The sequence below is a fragment of the Hemiscyllium ocellatum genome, chromosome 3 (assembly GCF_020745735.1).
Source record: "Hemiscyllium ocellatum isolate sHemOce1 chromosome 3, sHemOce1.pat.X.cur, whole genome shotgun sequence".
NCBI lineage: Eukaryota > Metazoa > Chordata > Chondrichthyes > Orectolobiformes > Hemiscylliidae > Hemiscyllium > Hemiscyllium ocellatum.
The window spans coordinates 118,264,050-118,286,607 of NC_083403.1; the positions used below are offsets into that span (position 1 = coordinate 118,264,050).

Genomic DNA, 22,558 nt, shown 5'->3' on the forward strand with positions numbered 1-22,558 from the left:
TTGAAACTATTCAGGGCAAAGCAGCTGGCTTGATTGGCATCACATTGACAAGCATCCACTCCATCCACCACCCACACAGTAGCAATAGTGTATTATCTATGAGATGCACTGTGGACATTCACCAAAGATCTCCAAACAGCACCTTCTACACCTACGACCACTTCAATCTAGAAGGATAAGGGCAGTAGCTACAGGGTAATACAACCGCCTGCAAGTTCCCCTCCAAGCATCTCACCATCCTGGCTTGGAACTATATCTCCATTCCTTCACTGTTGCTGGGTCAAAATCCTGGAATTCCCTCCCTAATGACATTATGGGTCAATCCACAGCAGGTGCACTGCAGTGGTTCAAAAAGGCAGCTCACTAACACTTCCTCAAGGGTCACAAGGGATGGCAATAAATGCTGGCCAAACAGCATAGCACACATCCCACAATTTTTTTTTCATTGTTCAGTGTCTGAACAGAATTAGCTCAAAAGTGACGTAGACGTAAGTAAAAGCAAATGCAATTTGAAATCCTCTTGCTTACATTAGCTTGTAACTCCGTGTAACAGTTAAGAGTTGAGGATTTGGAAGTCAATCTTGCAACTGGCATTTGTTTTTTTTACCAAAATCCTTCAACTCCTCAATTTTAAGCTGAGCTGCACTGAGTCCTGTCCTCAGCCAAGCCCAACCCAGCTTCATGGTGGCCTGACCAGATGTTTTTTGGATAAACTATTAAGCTTAAGTGAGTTAGAGCAGTCTGATATTTTAGTAGAGTAAAGGTACCCTTTTTCCAGAGTTGAATATGACATGCCTAGCAGTGGAAAATCCCAAACTGCAACAACTCCTTTGGGTAGCCTTAGTATTCTGCTTTTGAGATAGAATTCACATTGGTCTTCATCCAATTATGATTGTCATTGCGCACATAAAAATAAGTTAACAAGTAAATGCTGTCTACCACTTTTAAACAATGGTATTGGGGAGGATCCAAGATGGTGGTGATCTGAGTAGATTTGCCTTGCTGAGCTCTGCACTCCACCCCAGCAGTAGTGATATTTTTATTCTCCCCACCTTCGCTTTTCTCAGAGAAAATTCATGTTAAACGGTGGTTCAGATGGTCCAGGATTCAGATGGTTGATGTTCGGATAGTCGAGGCTCTACTGTAAATCCTTTTTGGGCGAGTGAGGATGACTAAAGGAAAGCATACAGCTAAGCCCCAACACACAAAACACTCACCAAATGTGTCGGCCGTGCCCACAACTGCGACTGTGGATGCATCTGGAGCTCCCTCGGCAGCCGAGAAAGAGGCACCAGTGCAGCAGAACGGCACTGAAGAACCTGTGGCAATCCGAGGAATGAGCAAGGATTTGGTGGGAGACAATTGTAGTCAGCTGGAACCAATTTCGGTCATTCTACAAAAGCATGAGAAGGAGTTGGAAGGGTTCAGAAAGTGGGTTGAAGAGATCGAGCAACGGACTGCAGCACTGTTGACAGAAGTAAAGTCCTTGGTGGGGCAAATCCAGACTCTTGATAAACAGGTCCGAGCCTTTACTGAGTAGGTTGATGATCTGGAAAATCAGGGTAGGAGGAAAAATATCCCAATTATTGGACTGCTGGAGGAAGTGGCAGGTGGGCAGCTAGCAAGCTTTTTTGAAGACTGGGATGCCAAGGCGGACCGGGTGAAGGTTGACAGAGCTCACTGGATTGCAGTGCACAGATCCCTGCCCAGCCCTGGTCTGATTTCAAGGTTGCAGGGCCAAGCAGAGTGTCCTGGAATCTTCCAAAAGGATGGGCAAAAATCCACAGGCCCTGACTTATCAGTGAACTAAAATAATGTTTTTCCAGAACTTTTCTGCAACGTGATCCCTAAAAGGAAATTATTTGATTTGGTCATGAGAAAATTGAGGGACCTTGATATTCAATATTCAATGAAATACTCAGCAGTGCTTCATATTACTCACGAGGAGACGGTGAGGTCATTTGACTCCTCAGAACAAATGAAAAATTTCTTGGACACTTTAAGATAATTTGGATGGATTTATATCCTGGACAAGAACATTCGTTTTTTTTCCTCCCTCTTGCTATTCTTGTCATGATGCACTTTTCAGAAGCTGCTGTTGGTGTGTTTTTTTTTCTCTGATTAGGATTGGTGTTGGTATATTGTTGAGGGTGGCAGAGTGCTCATTATATTGTCTGTTTCCTTCTATTGCTTGGGTCTGGGATGCGGCTCAAGCTGTAAAACGGAATGGAGATGTGTATGGGAGGTGTAAGCACCGTCTATGACAGGGGATAGAGTCCGCCATTAAGTGTCTTTTGTGGTTTGTAGTTAGTTTAGTGTTTTAGTTGTTCATAAAAAGACTCCATGAGTCGTCTTCTGAATGTGCCTATGTGGTGTAAGTCGAATTCTTCCTCTCGGCAGGTCAAAGGTAGTTATAAAGGATCATTGCTAGCAGTGTTCTTTAATGATGCACCTGGAATATTCGAGGGATCCATTTAAAAGGAAAAAGGTGTTGTCGAGCCTTAAAAAGGAGAGGGTGAATATTGCCCTGTTGCAGGAGACTCACCTTAATGACAAGGAATACTTGAAGTTGCAGCAGGGCGTGTTTGATTGAATGTTTTTCTCGTCCTTTAACACTAAGAACAACGGGTGGCCACACTCGTCTAGAAGAATCTTCCATTTAATTTAATAGATTTGAGTTAAAGATGAATATGGTCAGTTTTATTTTGTCCTTAAGGCCCTAATACATGGGGAGGAATGTTGTATTTTGCATGTCTATTGTCCTCCGGCCCAACCCTTTAAATGTTTGACTGATGCACTATCTAAGCTGATGGCCTTTGTGTCGTAGCATTTATTGTAGGAGTGGATTTTAATTGCCTGATAGATCCTGTGCTGGATAGAATTCCCAAAAGCCCCCCAAAGCTTTCTCCACAGCTTAAACAGTAGGACGATCTATGTGTGGAACGGGGTTGGTAGATGTTTGGAGACATTTCCACCCTATGGGCAGGGACTTTACAGTCTTTTCCAGTCCTCATAAGTGCCATACAGGATTGATTTTTATTTCCCTAACTCCTGTGGCTCTTCTAGATTCAGTGATATCTTTTCAACTGGGAATATTGCCATCTCTGATCATGCAGCAGTATGTTTAGTGGTCAAAATTAAGGTTATTTCAATGAGCTCTTGGTACTGGCAAATGGATCCCTTCATCCTCAAGGAAAACAAGTTCGTTGAGTACTTTTCTAGGGAATTTGAAGCATTTTTGGCCACCAATTTGGGTATAGCTAGTAATCTGTCCATTCTTTGGAAGACTGCTAAGGCCTATGCTCGAGGAATAATTATCTCATACTCGGCCAATTAGAAGAGACGGAAGGGAGAGCAGCAGTGTCTGCTCGAGGCACGATTGAAAGCAGCTGAGATGGCATATTACAGTAGACCATCCGTGGCTAAGCTGCAGTGGACCACAGCCCTTCGATCCACCTTAAATTTCATGCTTGCGCATACAGCCATGAAGGAACTTTCCTTTGTGAAGCAAAGGTTGTTTGAGCATGATGATAGGTCGGGTAAATATTTGGTATATTTGCTTATGAAGAAGAATGCCTCCCAATCTATTGCTCCTATTAAGGAAGGGAATGGGAGTCTTACCTGTAATATTAAAAAGATCAATGTGGTGTTTGGGGCATTCTAATCTGATCTGTATCAGTCTGAATGTTGTGAGGATAGATGGGATAGAATGGAGTATTTTTTTTAGGAACTTTGATCTTCCAGAGTTATCTGCTAAGCAGGCGGCTCTCATTAATGTTCCATTAACAGCACAGGAGATACAGGAGGCAGTGAGGCAAATTCAAAGTGGAAAGGTGCCCAGCCCTGATGTTCTTCCCAGTGAACTTTATAAAGAATTTGTAAGCATACTGTCAGGACCAATGCTAGACTTGTATAACTATTCACACAGTCATGATTGCCTCCCGCCATCCTTGAGAGAGTCTAATATCTCTCCTATACTCAAGAAAGGGAAGGCCTTGGAGGACTGTGCTTCTTATAGACATATTTCACTCTCAAATGATGATTATAAAAATTTGTAGAAGACTTTGGCATTGAGGTTGTAAAGGGTGTTGCCCTCTATTAATAAAGAAGATCAAACGGGCTTTATAAAGGGTCACAGTTCCTCCATTAATGTTAGGTGATTAACATTGATTCAGGTGTGCCAGTACTGATCGGCTGAAGGATTGGTGGTCTCTTTGGATGCAGAGAGTTTGATCGGGTGGAATGGCTGTATCTCTTTTATACTCTGGAGTGGTTGGCCTGGGTGAAATGTTTATTTGATGGGTGAGAGTCCTTTATCGTGATGCTCTGGTGGCTGTTCTTACCAATGATATAAGGTCTGATCATTTTAACATTGGCAGGGGCGGTTGGCAAGGCTGTCTCTGCTCACCTTTGCTTTTCACATTGGTGATTGAGCCGTTGGTGGAGGCTATTCATGAGGACCCCAATGTAGCTGCTCCAAAGGTGGGGTCGAAGGCGCATAAGATGCAAATGATGCTCTTATTTTTCTTTCAAACCTGGCAGTCTCGGTGCCCTGTTTGATACAGTGTATTAATTCGTATGGTTCTTTTTCAAGTTACAAGATCAATTTTTCAAAGTCGGAGACTATGCCTATAGGAGGTCTTAGGGAATACCTGATGTGAAAGGTGAGTTCCCCTTTAAGTGGGCACAGGGAGGTTTGCTTTACTTGGGCCTCTTTGTTACCCCTAGTTTTGATCAGTTATTCAAGGCTAATCTTGTTTGACAAGATTAAACAAGACGTTCAAAGATGAGGGTCCCTTCCAATATTGGGTCAAGTTGGTCTTATCAAAATGAATGTTCTTCCTCACTTATTGTTCCCTTTGTAGATGCTCTCTTTGCTCTTTCCTAAGCAAACATTTCAGAAAATGAATGGCTGGTTGAGTTCCTAAGTCTGTGAAACTGCAATTGCCCCAGGAACTGGGGGGAGTGGATCACTAAGAAGATATCAACTGAGCTCCCTCCTATCTTCTGTAAGTGACTGGGTGTGTGGGGACTCGGCATCAACATGGTTGGACATTGAGGCATCCCAGAAGAAGTGTCCTCTTATCAATCTGTTGTTTTTAGACAAAATGAGGACACTTGTGGAACATTGCCATAATCCAATAGTTACTAACGTGGTCAAAGCATGGAGGGTAATGAGACAGATGGAGGATAATATGTCTAAAACATCTTTTCTTACTCCCATAGTTAGCATGCCGGGTTTCCGGCCAAGGACAATGGATCATGGGTTTAAATTATGGGTGGATAGAGGAGTCTCTTGTTTGGGTGATCTGTTTGAGGGTGAAATGTTGATGTCATTTGATGATATAACTCAGAAATATGGATTGTCGAGTAGGAACCTCTTCCGTTTCTTTCAGATTTTTAGAGATTTTAAAAGGAGACCACAGTTTTGACTGAGTGTTATAGATCTGTTATGGAAAAGAGGGCGCTTCAAGCTAAGAGCACTCTTTCAGTGAGTACTCTCCATTATATGGGGGGGGATACCTCTGGTGACATCGAGCACCTACATGAGGTCTGAGAGAGAGAGTTAGTAGTTGCGATCACTTTGGAAACATGGGAGGACATTTGCAAAAATGTGTGGAGGATTTCGATATGTAATAGGACCCATGCTACGCAGTTCAAGATTCTTCCTAGGGCTTATCTGGCCCCAGATCATCTTGTAAAATTTAAGCAGGGAGCATCTTCAATGTGCCCCAAATGTAAAATAAACACATACCCTCACTCATTGTCTGTGGTCCTGCCACAGGCTTCATGCATATTGGAGTGCTGTGGCAGGGGTAATGGAGAGGGTCGTGGGGACCAAAGTTAAGGTGGACCTGGTCTCTTTGCTCCTGCATTTGCCGAATTTACCTTCTTTAGATGTACATGGGAAAAAACTTTAACATTCTCACTTTTTTCTGATGTGCTGGATGGCTGAGAACCCCCTGGGTTTATCAGGGTGGCATAAGTTAATTATGGAACACATTCCTTTAGACTTTCCTACAAATATGGTGCACCAGAAAAAGAATGGTATTAAAATAATTTCATAATACCTTTCTCTTTGATAATAAAATATTGTTATAACCCGATGCAAAATTCAGAGCTGCTATTTCAATGATGTTGAGGTTCAGATAATTTGTCTTGGATAGTGTTGCATAGGAATGTACATAAAGTCCCTGGAATTTCGTTATGGTAGGTTTATAGTTATCATATTTATTTTGAAAGAAAGTGTGTTTTTATGTAATATAAAATGAAGGAAAAATGTGCATTTAAAAAGAGCTTGTCATGGTCTCTGGGTATCTAGGCACTTTCCAGCCAATTGTTGCGTCAGAAATGTGGCAGCCAATTTGTGTGAAACAATCTCCGGAAAACAGCAATGACCTGTCAGTGACCAGATAATCTGTCTTTGAGGTCAATTTGGGATCAATGTTGCCCAACACATCAAGTATAATTCTGCCACTCCTCTTCGAAATGTGCAGAGTCATGGGATGCCCACCTGAGAAGGCAGATGGAGCCTCATCGAACAGCGCAGCATTTCCTCATTTACTGCATTGGAGTATCAGCCTGGATTTTTGTGCTGAGATCCTGGAATAGGATTAGAATCTGCCTTCGAGTCAAATATGACAATGCTATTCACAGATTTTTTTTTCATCTTAAGTAAATTAAGAAAAGGTTATTCCTTCTTAATCAGTTGGAGATTGCCCTAACCTTATATGAAATATAAACTTATGTAAAATACTGTGAATGCTGAAAATTTGAAATAGAAACAATGCTTTCATTCTTGAGAAATGCTGCAAATTTGGCAGTATCTCTGGAGAGAGAAGCAGTCCAAATGTGATAAAACCTCTTCAGAAGTTCTTCAGTTGATTTTTTTTTATGAGCACGAACAATTAAATCTTCACTTAGCCCCTCCCCTCACGAAAAACAGCCCCACCTGACTTCTCCAAGTGTCTATATAATTAAATTGCTGGAACTATTCTTTCAAAGCTCTTTTACATGCTCTTGAATGCTTTCGTATTCTTCCTAATGTGTGAGTCCCAAACTGCACATAATGCTGCAGCTGAGGTCTGACTTGTGTCTTGCACAGATTCATTTACAACATCTCTGTTCTTGGACTGTCTGCAACTGTGAATAAATCATATGGTGTCCCCGGATTTATCAACCACTCTAACGATTTGTTCTAATACTTTAAATGGCTTATGCACATATATATCTAGGTATTTCTGCTCCTGTGCATCCTTTAGAGTAGTATTCTTTGTCTTACACAGTATTTCCATTTTCCTGCTGCCTTATACTTAACCAGATTGAGGTTCATATGTCACATATCTGCTCACTCCACCAACTTTCCAATACTCTCATAGCAGCAGTATAATAGGATAGTAACACAAAACATGATAACGAATCTTTCTTGGTTGCGGGGACATGGTAGTCTTGGCATTACGCATGAGCAATCATAGTTCTGTCCATTGAGGGCAAGGATGCTCTTAAAGCTACTGATCAGACCGGTATTGAACACCCCACTACCCACCTTATCTCTTTCTCTCTGCCCTATTGTGGGATATTTCCCTCTGAAATGAAACAAAGGAAGGGATTGAGTTAGACAAAAAATGACTAACATTACTGTTAGTACAGGTGCAAGTGGGCGATAGGGAGTGAGACATTATGAATGAGTGAGTAGGAGACATGCCCCATGTAGGGTTAGTAATGTGGTGGGTTGAACAGGTGAAGGTGAGAGTGAATGAGGGAAAATGCTGCATGTAATAGTCAGAGTTGCAGATCATGAACCTTGTTGGGAGTTAGATCCAGGAGGGATAGAGTGAGTGTGAGGCTCCAGGTCCTTGTCAACAAAGCAGGGAGCTAACTTCCCTTGCTCATCCATCTTTGTGATCATTCTTCATACACATGAGCTATGAAGGGCAGCGCTTGACCTGGTGCACAGTTATAGTTGAAAAATGGAGCTAGGACCAGGAATGGCAGGAGATCCTGGCAGTGACAAGTACATCCACCATTACTGAGCACACAATAATGTGAGGTGCGCACCGGAAAGGTTTGGTACCCATAATGATACGTGAATAACATGAGGTAAAGCACGAGAACTTAGGTAAAGAAACTCTCCATGAAAGTCATCAAATTGGACACTTAATCAATCTTGGTAAAATGTAGTCCACAGTTTCTGCAACATTTCTACTGAGAATTGTCCTCCCTTTTTTAAAATTGTGGTTATACCCCAATAGATTGGTCTGTCAGTACCATAGAATGTGATACTTTCTGTACAACTTTCACTGTAGATGTAGATACATTGACAGTTAAAAATGGATTATTTCATAGTGCTATGAGAATTGGAATCTAGAACTGCAGCCTATTTCAGGAGTACCCTTTAACAACACCCAGGTCTTACAGATCCTGTCAATGTATGAAAAGATTGTGTAAATGGCCAAGTACTTGTGACAGTATCACTTATGAACAATACTGTTTTTTTGACTATACAGAATCATGAATAATGTTCCTATGTATAAATTGAATCAGTTTTTAATAAACAAATAGGCATTTCAGTAGCTTATGAAGATCTAGTTTAGCATTGTGCTGAACAACTGAATTGTTCAAATCACATTAGCAATATTCTCAAAAAATTTGTTTCTCTGCCTAGTCCTGGACCACATTTTTCTCCAAGGAAAAGCATCTTTTATATCTAATTTCATATTTGAGAATCTGAATTGAATATTGTTTCTGTTAATTTAGTATAAATGTTTGACTCGTCAGGTAATGGAAACTAATCAATTTATTTGCTTCTTTTAAATGTTAACTTTGCACAATGAATTACTTCCAAAGTATCCAAAAGGGTCGTCCTTTGCACAATAGGTTACCTGTTTGACGTAAAATGTGCGTCAGTAGTTGGTCAATAATCAATATTTGTTTCTTTGGAAATTTCCAACATTGCACGTAAATTATTAAGTTACTGATTTTCAAAATATTAATACTGTTTTATTTTCCCAACAAGTTTACTGCTTTAGGTGATATGAGAAAAATGATGATTCTATTCATATGAGGCCTAATCCTGACTACCTGTACCTGCAATTTTGTAGCCACTGGAATCTGGATTAAGAGTGTTTTTTTCAAAACATATTGAAGCAATTTTATGCCAGCCACTCTCCCAACACGTAAACTATGCAATGGCCCAGTAAACCCCATGCCAAAAATTATCAATTACAGTACATAACCAATTGTTTATCTGTTAATTTGTTCTACATCAGGAGTGATCAGTCAGAAGAAAATCAAAATAAATTATAACCATTCTACCACTTTTAATTGCTGTAAATTCCAGCTTTTGGTGGGAATATTTTGATGAAGCCCTGTCTACTGTCACTGGTCTCTGCTCCTGTTTGTTCCACAACATGTCAAGGTAAAAACATGTGCCATTCTCTTCAAACATAAATACCTTGCATTTTCATCTCACTGAAACAATCTATTTAGGGTCTAATTGAGAATGCAGGCCATGTTGAGGTCTTATGTGTGAATGTTTTTGAAGTGTGTGAAGATTTTTAATCTACCCCTTTAAAAAAGGGCCAGTGAGATACATAAAGCATGTTTTCCTTGTGGTGAATGGGAACTAGTTTTTGCAATCTAGGAAATATGTAATATCCACTACATCATTTCTGATGGACCCCCACTATGTATGTAACATTTAGGAGATTGATTAGGTTGTAGAATTTTTAATTCCTGTCTTTAAATTTTGGATAGATATTGAGCATTACAAGATCTGTTCTAAAGTCTTCAAAATAGCAAACCTGTGTGGTTTCATATGGATCAAAGTGAGGCCTAGATTGTTTCAGTGAGATGAAAGTGTAAGATATTTATGTTTGAAGAGAATGGCATCAGTGTCTGAAGTAACCCTGAGTAATCCAGAGTTCCAGAGAGCTGATGAAGGTAATGGATTATGAACAGTTATGCTATAAACAATCCATTTACAAAGGATCCTCGATTATCCAAAGGGCACTGGCGGGAGTATATTGTTAAGTTAATCGAATTCCTGACAATCAAGTTCCGGATAACATTGTTTAGCCAAGCTTCGGTACCTTGCAATCTTGCTGGATAATCCGATATTCGGATAATTGAAGGCTGTATAATTGAGGTTCTTCTGTCCTTTGAAATGGAGTTGAGATCGAGAATAGTTCATTAGCATTTCAATTACGAATCAAGTTTAATGTATTTCATATTATCTGAGGGAAGAAGTCAGTAGAAGCCATTTTCAGATCATATAAAGTGTTTCCTGCAAGTCAATATGTAATATGATAACCATCAATTCTGTGTGATCTACAAAAATAAGAGAATTCTTGACTTTGTAAGCTACATTGGATAGATATAGGGAGGAGATGGCCTCTGTTGGATTTGTTCTGACGCATATGAATTAGAATTATCATGTCAGCCTTTTTGACCAATAGGGAATTTAAGAAAGTCACTGAAAACTGAGAAAGGTATTTTCAAAGTAGCTAGGTGAAGTCAAAACTCAGGAATCCATTTGCAGCTGGGAGCAAGTGTGAACAGTTTGTTATAAGAACTGTAATTCCACAGAGAGTGCAATATATTTTACATATAATAGGGAAATGTTCCTCTGTGTACATTGCTTATAGCAAGAAGATGCTATTTTATGAATTGTGCTTTCAGTCATTTATTCCATTAAATGATTAAAACATGAAATGTTGGCATCATTCCTTCAGCTATTGACTGAAAGTTTGAATTGCTTTTTAAATATTCTCAATCTCTACAGAGATAGTAACATTTTTAATGGAATCAGTGAATGCCAGGATTTCATTGAATCAAGAATTGCCGAACACAGAAGGAGGTCCTTTGACCTGTTGATTCTTCACAAAAGTAATTTATAGTCAAGATTAAAGTGGTGCTGGAAAGGCACAGCAGGTCAGGCAGCATCAGTCAGGAGCAGGAAAATCAATGTTTCAGGCAAAAGTCCTTCATGAGAAATGGCCCTCCTGATGAAGTGCTTTTGCCAGAAAAGTTAATTTTCCTGCTCCTCAGATGCTGCCTGGCCTGCTGCGTTTTTCCAGCACCACCCTAATCTTGATTCTAAGCTCCAGCATCTACAGTACCCATTCCCGCCACAAAATCAATTTAGTTCACCCCAATTCCTGGTGTTCTTCCCAAAACTCTTGCAATTTATTCATAGAGTCATAGAGATGTACAGCACAGAAACAGAGCCTTCAGTCCAACCCGTCCATGCCAACCAGTTATCCCAGACAAATCTAGCCACATCTGCCAGCACCCAACCCATAACCCTCCAAATCCTTCCTATTCATATACCCATCAAAACGCCTTTTAAATGTTGAAATTGTACCAGCCTCCACCACTTCCTCTGGCAGCTCATTCTATACACATACCACCCTCTGCGTGAAAATGTTGCCCCTTAGGTCTCTTTTATATCTTTCCTCTCTCATCCTAAACCTATGCTATATAGTTCTGGATTCCCAGACCCCAGGGAAAAGACTTTTGTCTACTTATCCTACCCATGCCCCTCATGATTTTGTAAACCTCTATAAGGTCACCCCTTAGCCTCCGACGCTGCAGGGAAAACAGTCCCAGTCTGATCAGCCTCTCCCTATAGCTCAAATCCTCCAACCCTGCCAACATCCTTGTAAATATTTTCTGAACCCTTTCAAGTTTCACATCTTTCTGATAGGATTTCAATATTCCAAAAGTGACCTAACCAATGTCCTGTATAGCTGCAACATGACCTCCCAACTCCTGCACTCAATACTCTGACCAATAAAGGAAAGCCTTCTTCACTATCCTATCTACCTGCGACCCTACTTTCAAGGAGCTATGAACCTCCACCCCAAGGTCTCTTTGTTTAGTAACACTCCTGAGACTTTACCATTAACTATATAAGTCCTGCTAGGATTTGCTTTCCCAAATGCAGCATCTTATATTTATCTAAATTAAGCTCCACCTGCCACTCTTCAGCCCATTGGCCCTTCTGATTAAGATCCCGTTGCAATCCGAGGTAACCTTCTTTGCTGTCCATTGCACCTCCAATTTTGGTGTCATCTGCAAACTTACTAACTATACCTCTTACGCTCATATTCATATAAATGACGAAAAGTAGAGAACCCAGCACCGATCCTTGTGGCACTCCATTGGTCACAGGCCTCCAGTCTGAAAAATAACCTTCCACCACCACCCTGTCTTCTACCTTTGAGCCAGTTATACATCTAAATGGCAAGTACTCCTTGTACTCCATGAGAACTAACCTTGCTAACCAGTCTCCCATGGGGAACCTTGTTGAACGCCTTACTGAAATCCATATAAATCACATCTATTCTCTGCCCTCATCAATCCTCTTTGTTAATTCTTCAAAAAACTCAATTAAGTTTGTGAGCCATGATTTCCCATGCACAAAGCCATGTTGACAATCCCGAATCAGTCTTTGCCTTTCCAAGTACATGTATACTGCTGAAAATGTGTTGCTGGTTAAAGCACAGCAGGTTAGGCAGCATCCAAGGAACAGGAAATTCGACGTTTCGGGCCAGAGCCCTTCATCAGGAATGAGGAGAGGGTGCCTAGCAGGCTAAGATAAAAGGTAGGGAGGAGGGACTTGGGGGAGGGGCGATGGAGATGTGATAGGTGGAAGGAGGTCAAGGTGAGGGTGATAGGCCGGAGTGGGGTGGGGGTCAGGAAGAGGATTGCAGGTTAGGAGGGCGGTACTGAGTTCAAGGGAATCGACTGAGACAAGGTGGGGGGAGGGGAAATGAGGAAACTGGAGAAATCCAAGTTCATCCCTTGTGGCTGGAGGGTTCCCAGGCGGAAGATGAGGCGCTCTTCCTCCAACCGTCGTGTTATGTTCTGGCGATGGAGGAGTCCAACGACCTGCATGTCTTCGATGGAGTGGGAGGGAGAGTTAAAGTGTTGAGCCACGGGATGGTTGGGTTGGTTGGTTCGGGCGTCCCAGAGGTGTTCCCTGAAGCGTTCTGCAAGTAGGTGGCCTGTCTCCCCAATATAGAGGAGGTCACATCGGGTGCAGCGGATGCAATAGATGATGTGTGTGGAGGTGCAGGTGAATTTGTGGCGGATATGGAAGGATCCCTTGGGGCCTTGGAGAGAAGTAAGGGAGGAGGTGTGGGCGCAAGTTTTGCATTTCCTGCGGTTGCAGGGGAAGGTGCCGGGAGTAGAGGTTGGGTTGGTGGGGGGTGTGGACCTGACGAGGGAGTCACGAAGGGAGTGGTCTTTGCGGAAAGCTGATAGGGGAGGGGTGGGAAATATATCCCTGGTGGTGGGGTCCGTTTGGAGTTGGCGGAAATTACGGCGGATGATACGCTGTATACGGAGGTTGGTGGGGTGGTAGGTGAGAACCAGTGGGGTTCTGTCTTGGTGGCGGTTGGAGGGGCGGGGCTCAAGGGCGGAGGAGCGGGAAGTGGAGGAGATGCGGTGGAGGGCATCGTCGATCACGTCTGGGGGGAATCTGCGGTCCTTGAAGAAGGAGGCCATCTGGGCTGTACGGTATTGGAACTGGTCCTCCTGGGAGCAGATGCGGCGGAGACGAAGGAATTGGGAATATGGGATGGAGCTTTTACAGGGGGCAGGGTGGGAGGAGGTGTAGTCCAGGTAGCTGTGGGAGTCAGTCGGTTTATAGTAGATGTCTGTGTTGTGTCGGTCGCCCGAGATAGAAATGGAAAGGTCTAGGAAGGGGAGGGAGGAGTCTGAGACAGTCCAGGTGAATTTGAGGTTGGGATGGAAGGTGTTGGTAAAGTTGATGAACTGTTCAACCTCCTCGTGGGAGCATGAGACAGCGCCGATACAGTCATCGATGTAGCGGAGGAAAAGGTGGGGGGTGGTGCCAGTGTAGTTGCGGAAGATGGACTGTTCCACATATCCTACAAAGAGACAGGCATAGCTGGGGCCCATGCGGGTGCCCATGGCAACTCCTTTAGTTTGGAGGAAGTGGGAGGATTGGAAAGAGAAGTTATTCAGGGTGAGGACCAGTTCAGTCAGTTGAAGGAGGGTGTCAGTGGAAGGGTACTGGTTGGTGCGGCGGGAAAAGAAGAAGCAGAGGGCTTTGAGTCCTTCGTGATGGGAGATGGAGGTGTACAGGGACTGGATGTCCATCGTGAAGCTTCTTCCTTTCCCGCCGCATTCTCTATACCTACCAGCCTTTCCTTTCAACCTAACAGGAATGGATTCTTGTGATCTCATTTCTGAAGACTTCTCACTTTCCAGCCGTCCCTTTACCTGCGAACATCTGCCCCCAATCATCTTTTGAAGGTTCTTGCCTAATACCATCAAAATTGGCATTTCTCCAATTTAGAACTTCAACTTTTAGATCTGGTCTGTCCTTTTCCGTCACTATTTTAAAAAAAATAGAATTATGGTCGCTGGCCCCAAAGTGCTCCCCCACTGACACCTCAGTCATGTGCCCTGCCTTATTTTCCAAGAATAGGTCAAGTTTTGCACCTTCTCTAGTAGATACATCCACATACTGAATCCAAAAATTTTCTTGTACACACTTAACAAATTCCTCTCCATCTAAACCCTTAACACTATGGCAGTCCCAGTCTATGTTTGGAAAGTTAAAATCCCCTACCATAACTAACCTATTATTCTTACAGATAGCTGAGATCTCCTTACAAGTTTGTTTCTCAATTTCCCTCCACCTATTTGGGGTTCAATAATACAATCCCAATAAGGTGATCATCCCTTTCTTATTTCTCAGTTCCACCTAAATAACTTCCCTGGATGTATTTCCGGGAATATCCTCCCTCAGCACAGCTGTAATGCTATCCCTTAACAAAAATGCCACTCTCCCTCTTCTCTTGCCTCCCTTTCTATCATTCCTTTAGCATTTGTATCCGGGAACATTACGCTGCCAGTCCTGCCCATCCCTGAGCCATGTTTCTGTAATTGCTATGATATCCCAATCCCATGTTCCTGACCATGCCCTGAATGCATCTGCCTTCCCTGTTAGGCCCCTTGCATTGAAATAAATGCAATTTAATTTATTAGTCCTACCTTGTCCCTGCCTGCCCTGACTGTTTGACTCGCTTCTGTTCTCAACTATACCAGTCTCAGATTGATATCTTTCCTCACAACGCCCTGGGTCCCACTGCCCCACCTTACTAGTTTAAATCCTCCCGAGCTGTTCTAGCAAATCTCCCTGCTAGTATGTTAGTTCCCTTCCAATTTAGGTGCAATCCATCCTTCTTAGACATGTCACCTCTACCCTAAAAGAGATTCCAATAATCCAAGAATGTGAATCCTTCTCCCTCCACCAGCTCCTTAGCCATGCATTCATCTGCTCTATCCTCCTATTCCTGCCCTCACTAGCTCATAGCACTGGGAGTAATCCAGATATTAACTACTCTCGAGGACCTCCTTGTTTAAACTTCTGCCCAATTATCTGTGATCTCCCTTCAGAATCTCAACCTTTTCCCTTCCTATGTCTTTGGTTCCAATGTGGACAATGACCTCTTGCTGGCCCCTCTCCCCCTTGAGAACATTCTGCACCCTCTCTGACACATCCTTGATCCTGGCACCAGGGAAGCAACACAACATTCTGATTTTTCGCTGCTGGCCACAGAAACATCTGTCTGTACCTTGGACGAGAGAGTCCCCTAACACAATTGATCTCTTGGAACCCAACATACCCCTCATTGCATTAGAGCCAGTCTCAATACCAGAAACTTGGCTTTTCATGCTATGTTCCCCTGTGTATCGATTACCTGCTACATTTTCCAAAACAGTATACTTGTTTGAAATGGGGATAGCAACAGAAGGCTCCTGCACTAACTGCCTACCTCTCTTACCTTTCCTGGAGTTAACCCATCTATATGACTGTATCTGTGACTTTTCCCCTCTCCTATTAACTACCATCCATCACATACCATTGCTGTTGCAAATTCTTCATTGCCTCTAATTGTCTCTCTAACTGATCTATTCAATCTGATAGGATTCGCAACCAATAGCATTTATTGCAGATATAATTCGCAGTAACCCATAAACTCTCCTTAAACTACCACATCTGACAAGAAGTGCATATCACTCTACTAAAGGCCACTTTTGCTCCTTCTCAATCTACAGACCCAGAAAATAGCATTGTCTTATTCCTCTATAAAACATTGTCCCAGGTTAAATTAACAGTTATGGCTTATATTTTAAGTTTAATCGAGAGACCTATCTCAAAAAATATATAATCAAGAAAGAAGCCACTCTGCTCACTGCTGCAGACTTTCTCTAGGCCACACCTAAAACTATTCACTTATCTGATTCTGTGCTGTGACTTCACCTAACAGTTCCCCCAAGATCAATTGTGAAGTTCACTTTTGTTAATTTTCCCAGATTCATTCCAATGTCCATGAATTCAAACAGCAAAGGCAGTATCTGTGTAGGTTCACTGGGGTGTCAAGTTCTTTCTCTCTCTCTCTCTCTCTCTCTCTCTCTCGCACTGACCTCACCATGTGCTTCCTTTCTTTTATTTATTTATATTTTCAGGTGCTCATCTCATTTTATTTCCAAAACAACAATGGAATAAGCCTCCACCACACTCTCAGGCAGCGTAGTCCAAATCCTAAACATTCGCTGTGTAAAAATGGAGATCTAGATTGGTCAGCTAGGAAGAGAGAAAAAGAGTTGGAGAGTTTAGTGACTATGGAGCAGTAGCAATAGATGCAAATCAGGATGCTGTGTGCGAAATTGCGGGTGGTTGTGTTCCCATTATCTGATGCTGTTGTCTTTTGGAGTGATAGACGTCATGTGTTTGAGAAGTGTCATGATGAGATGTAGTGTATCTTGTATATGATTCTTTACATTGGTGCTGGAAGCAGTGAATATTGAAAATGGTTGAGGAGGTGCAAATCAAGAAGTCTTCACAATATCAACAGGAAAAGACAGGTTAGTTAAATTAAATGACTTCTGCTAGTTGGGGATTCTAGAACTAGGGGTCATAGTCAGAGAATTAGGTCCAGACCATTCAAGAGATATTAGGAACCACTTCTATATACAAAGAATAGTAGATGTTTGGATCTGTCTTCTGCAAATGGTAGCGGATGCAGGATCAGTTGTTAGTTTTAAATCTGATATAAATACATTTTTGTTAAGCAAAGGTATTCATGGATATCAACCAAAAGCACATATATGAAGTTAGACCCAGATTAACCATGATCTCATTGAAAGTTGGAACTGGCTCAAAGGGCTTAATGCCCTACTCCTGTTCTTATGTTGCGAAGTGGGTTGCTTTATCCTGAATGATGTTGTGTTTTCTGAGTGTTATTGGAGTTGCACTCATTCAAACAAGTGGGGAATATTCCACCATATTCCTGATTCATATCATATTGATAATAAAAAGGCTTTGGGAGATAGGCAACGATTCTGCTTCACAAAATTCCTGGCCTGTGACCTGCTCTTGTAGTCATAGTATTTATATGGATAGTCTAGTTCAGTTCTGGTCAATAGCAACCCCTTGGATGTTGATTAAAATTTGAAAAAATTGTATTGTAAAGTGTTGTCTGATATACTAGTTCATGACAGGTTTTGCCTTTGGTGATTTGAATAGAAACATAGAATGGAATAGGACTGCTCTTCGGGGCTCAGTAGCACTGCTGCCTCACAAAACCAGGAACCCGGGTTCAATTCCAGCCTCAGGCAACTGTTTGTGGAGTTTATACGTTCTTCCATGTCTGTGTGGGTTTCCTCCGGGTGCACCAACGTCCTCCCACAATCCAAAGATGTGCAAGTTAGGTGAATTGGCCATGCTTAAATTGCCCATGGTGTTCAGGGATGTGTAGGTTAGATGCATTAGTCAGGGCTAAATATATGATAATGGAATGGGTCAATGTGAACTTTTTGAGTCGAATGGCCTGTTTCCACACTATAGAGATTCTAATTCTAATTCTTTAAAAAATGGGCACAATTGGAGGTGAAATTTGTGTCTGAGTTGCCAATTGCACCCAAAATGGAAGCGAATCAACAATGAGGAGACATTATCTTAACACTAGAACTAAACATCAGCAGGTACATTTTTGGAATATATAGCAGAAATCTGGAATTCTCTTCTCTAGAAAAAAGTAGATGCTGGAGCACTTAAAACTTTAAAGATGGAGATCCATAAAACCTGATATGTAAAGGGAAAGTAAGGTAGATAAATGGACTTGAAGTACACATGAATTGTGAAATCATGAATCATGCAACAGATCATAGAGTCATAGAGTTTTAAAACACAGAAAGAGGCCCTACAGCCCATTATATCTGCAGCAATTATCAAGCGCCTATCTATTCTAGAACAAGTTCTCAGCACTTGGCCCGTTGCCTAATGTGCTACAGCATTTCGTGTTCATTTAAATACTTCTTAACTGTTGTGATGGGTCCCATCTCTACTCTTTTAAAAGGTGAGTTCTATATGCCCATCACCCTTTGGGTAAAAAGGTTCTTCCTTAAATCTCCTTTACACCTCCTGCCCCATTTTAAATCCATGCCCCGGTTTACTGACCACTCTCTGAAGGGTAAAAGTTTCTTCCTATCTATCCTATCCACCCTATCTATGCTACTTTAATTTTGTACACAAGATAACCCAGCCTAGAGAGAGATCCTTCCACAGATGAAAATTCTCCAGCCCAGCCAATATATCAATGAGTTTCCTATCACACTCTCTACTGCAATCACCCCCTTCATTTAGTGTGGCAACCAGATCTATTCTAACTGTGGCCCAACTAACAAATTATCTAGCTACATCATAATTTCACTGTTCTGGCATTCAATGCCTCAAGTAACATGCTTCATTAACTACATTATTCACCTGTCTCTGTGGATCTGTGGAAATGCACACCAAAATCCCTCTGATCTTCTATCCTCCATATTATTCATTGCCTTGTTAGTCATCTCAAAATGCATTGCTTCATACCTTTCCAGATTAAATTCCATTTGGCATTGTTTTGGCCATTTGATCAACACATTAACACTGTCTTGTCAGTTAAGCCTTTCCCCCTTGTTTTTTTAACACATCATCAATGTTTGTCATCTCCAAGCTCACTGATTTAGCAACATTTGTGTCTGGATCCCAAGTTTACCCGACAAATAATAAGGGATCCAGCATTGAACCCTGTAGTGTGCCACTGGACACAGATGTCCAGTCACAAAAGTAATCTTTGACCATCACCATCTGCCTCCTACCACTAAGCCAATTATGGATCCAATTTGCCAAATTGCATGGATTACATGGGCTCTTACGTTCTTGACCAGTTTTACATGTGACACCTTGTCAAAAGCCTTACTGAAGTCAAAGCATAGTGTAAGTACACTATCCTTATTCTGATGAGCTCTATGACTCTGTTTGAAACTCTATAGCTATCAATTTTCTGGCCACACTGGTTCAACTTTATCAAAATAAAAATATGATTCGTGTGTAGTAAAAATGCAGAATCATTTTAAACTTTCTTTGTGATCTGAATAAATAAAATTTCAATCTGAGTATTATTTAAAATGTAAGCCGGGGGCAAAAGCCCAGAAATCTGAATACCCTGCACGTATGCTGCACAAATGAAATAAGCATCCACTGCAAGTTCAATCTGTCAGGTGGACAGCAAGCCTGAATCAGACATCTGCAATATTGGTTCGGCTTCCTCCCTAGTCACCCTAACCCTCACCTTAACCCTAAACTATGCTGCAGTCAGATTCTTCAGTCTTCAGGAACTACTGGAGATTTCAATATGAAAATTAGATTAAGGTTTTCCCCATCCCTTAATGTGGAGCAAGCAAGAATAGGAATGCTCCTTCTGGTTCCAAATTAAATCCACAGACTAATTATGCCATCACAAACATCCCACTCTTTCCCAAATGAAATCCCTATTCTGAACCATTCTAAAAATCTCTGCCTAAAACCTCACCGTGACCACCAAGTTGTTTCAGGGTTGCAAATAGCACCAGTAGTAGTAGTGAAGAAAGTGAGACAGGTGCACTGATTTTCTGTGGCTGTGCTGGCAACACTGCTGGCCCCTTGCCAGCAATTAGGCACAATGTCCTATCTTCCAATTCTGACAATCAATATTGTGTAAAATCAGATAAAGCTGAGCCTATCTCTGTAAATATATTGCGGGTAGTCTTAGCCTTCTAGCTCAAGGCCTTTTGTCAACATATAAGCATTCCAGATTGACAACATGTGACAGATCATGCAACTTATTTCGTTTATTCTTACTTGAAGCTTGTATATAAAGCGCTCACAAGTTGAGTGCATTAGAGTCAAATTTACAGTTTTGTTAATTAATATTAAACTGTAATTTTGAAAGCGAAAGATCCCATTGAAAATATAATTCAGTTGCAACCTCCAATATCTCTACAGCATCAAAAAAGAAATACTTGTTTGAAAATGTTTATTCCACTACGAGCTATGATACCTGGATACATCAGACTGCTGCAGGTGAGCATTAGAAAAAGGTGGTTTGAGTGTGAAAAATTTGTCTGAAGTTTAAGTCAGTGTATTTTAGTTTTGTATAATAACTTTTAGTTCTTGCATATCAAAATTACTGAATTCACATGTACACGCAGTTAAATGATACAGTTTTGAAATCTATGTCAATAAATTAAACTAGTTTTTGGGACACTCTGTAATCTTTACTTATTCTTTTAACTGAACTTTTGCAAATTGGACTCATTCCATATAAAGCAAATTTTAATTTGAATTATAGATTATAAATTTTCTAAAATTATAGAAAATGTTGCAAATCTCCTTAAATCGAAAATAAATGTCTTGTTGCATTTAGGCCATTGTTGGTGTTCTGCATGAGAAATTCCTGAGTGCACTCAAGAAGCCGTCAGTGTTATGTTACTAATAGAACACGATATGTCAGTTATGACTGATATCACTGACAGTTTCTGTTGTTTTGAGTAATATTACAACAAAAAAGCATGCAACTTCTAAAATGCCCATTTCATCCATATGGCATAGGCACAGGGGGTAGTCTTATTTCTGGGCTTTTGCCTCCTAGCTTACGTTTTAAATAGATTTCAGATTAAAATCTGATTTATATAGAACACAAAGATGAAATCAAGTAATGAATGGTAGCTACTGCGATATCTTGAATTACACACATTCACTTTAAATGACGCTAAGCAATTTATAAACAAAAATGAGGACAGACAATTATGATGGGAACATGGTTATTGGGGGTAAAATATATTAATAAATTAGAATTTTGTAATACATAGGATTTTATAGACATAATTTATGTAACATGGTCAACAATTTTGTGACAGCAACTTGCAATGGATAACAATAACATCATTATAAAATGTTGAATGTACTGTTCCTCTTGTTGAGCTGCTTAGTTTAACACTGTCTTTCTCAAAAGGTAGACATTGCTGCATTGCATGAAAGAGCCAGAGAGCTGGATGGAAGTTTAACATTGGAAAGTGAATCAGGAATTTTTAAAGCTCATAAGTAGTAAATTAAGACAATTTGTGAATTCTGGAAATCTCAAGATTAGCATCAAATACTTTAAAAATGTTCATCATGTCAGTAATCTCTTTATTAAAATGTTAGTAGTATCTTTTATTTGAATTGTAAAGTAGTATTTATTTCAAACATTTTTAGAAGAATGTAACAAGAAGCACATTATTTTTTGAAGTACTGTATTTTACACATAAATAATGTTAACCATCATGTTAAACTCCTGTTTATATTGCCACAAAGTGCCCATATTATTAAAACTCAAAAATGTACTAACATATAAAAAACAGACAGTGGTCTCTCATCTCTTGACCAATAATAATCGACAATACTCTGGATGATTAACTAAGCTGCAAAAATTGAAAGTCTTTTAAGTTTATATGAACTATGGTACATTTTACAGACTCATTAAACTCACCTTCAATCAACATTCTGCAGACGTCCTCGGAATATTGTCATGCCTGATAGGTTCAGGAAAAATTACAAGCTAAATGGATAAATCAAAATTTTCCACCAATTTGCAGCTCCTATCTTTGTATAAGACCCCAGGACCTATGCAGTTTCACCACTCTACTTTTCCTTCGCTGAAAGTTCTTTTCTTAGTACATTAGACCTTTCACGCCATGATTTGTGCAACATTAACTGCCTCTCTACAACATTTATTAGTTTAGGTAAATGTTATTTAACTTTGCCTGTCTGAGATTTTTTTTCTTTCTTGTATTTTCCAAGTGTTTATAAGACATCAACTTCCAACAATGAATTTCCAGAAGCATAATACTGGGTTGTCCTTACCAGGACGTTTTGGGTCACCTGATGTTTAGTAACCAATCATAGGTTTCACTTAGTGGTCAAATGTAAATCAAATAGAGCAGACAGAAGCAAACAAACAAAAGTAGTAGTGTACGAGCAGATCGGGCACAACTGGAATTTTCCAGCTACACTGTAAACACGCAATATGTTGTCTTCATTGTGAAAATGAAATTAAATGCTTGATTTAAAAGCAAATTACTGCGGATGCTGGAATCTGAAACCAAAAGAGAAAATGCTGGAAAATCTCAGCAGGCCTGGCAGCATCTGTAAGGAGAGAAAAGAGCTGACATTTCG

The 22,558-nt window shown here is 40.8% G+C and overlaps 1 protein-coding gene across 4 annotated transcripts in view; it reads left to right on the plus strand.

Moving 5' to 3' along the window:
- LOC132807484 (glutamate-rich protein 1) overlaps positions 1-22,558 on the plus strand; it is a 63,064-nt gene that overhangs the window by 25,738 nt on the left and 14,768 nt on the right. For 2 of the 4 annotated variants that reach the window (XR_009641966.1, XM_060821615.1), the window contains exon 4: positions 20,348-20,425. The exons of 1 other annotated variant lie outside the window; for it this stretch is intronic. Coding sequence is in view for 2 of the 3 variants with exons in the window: in XM_060821615.1 (XP_060677598.1) it covers positions 20,348-20,425 (78 nt within the window). In the remaining variant the exon portion in view is untranslated. Of the gene's footprint in view, positions 1-20,347; positions 20,426-21,356; positions 21,398-22,558 lie in introns of those variants that run through there. One more of the 4 variants, XM_060821630.1, reaches the window with a different exon arrangement.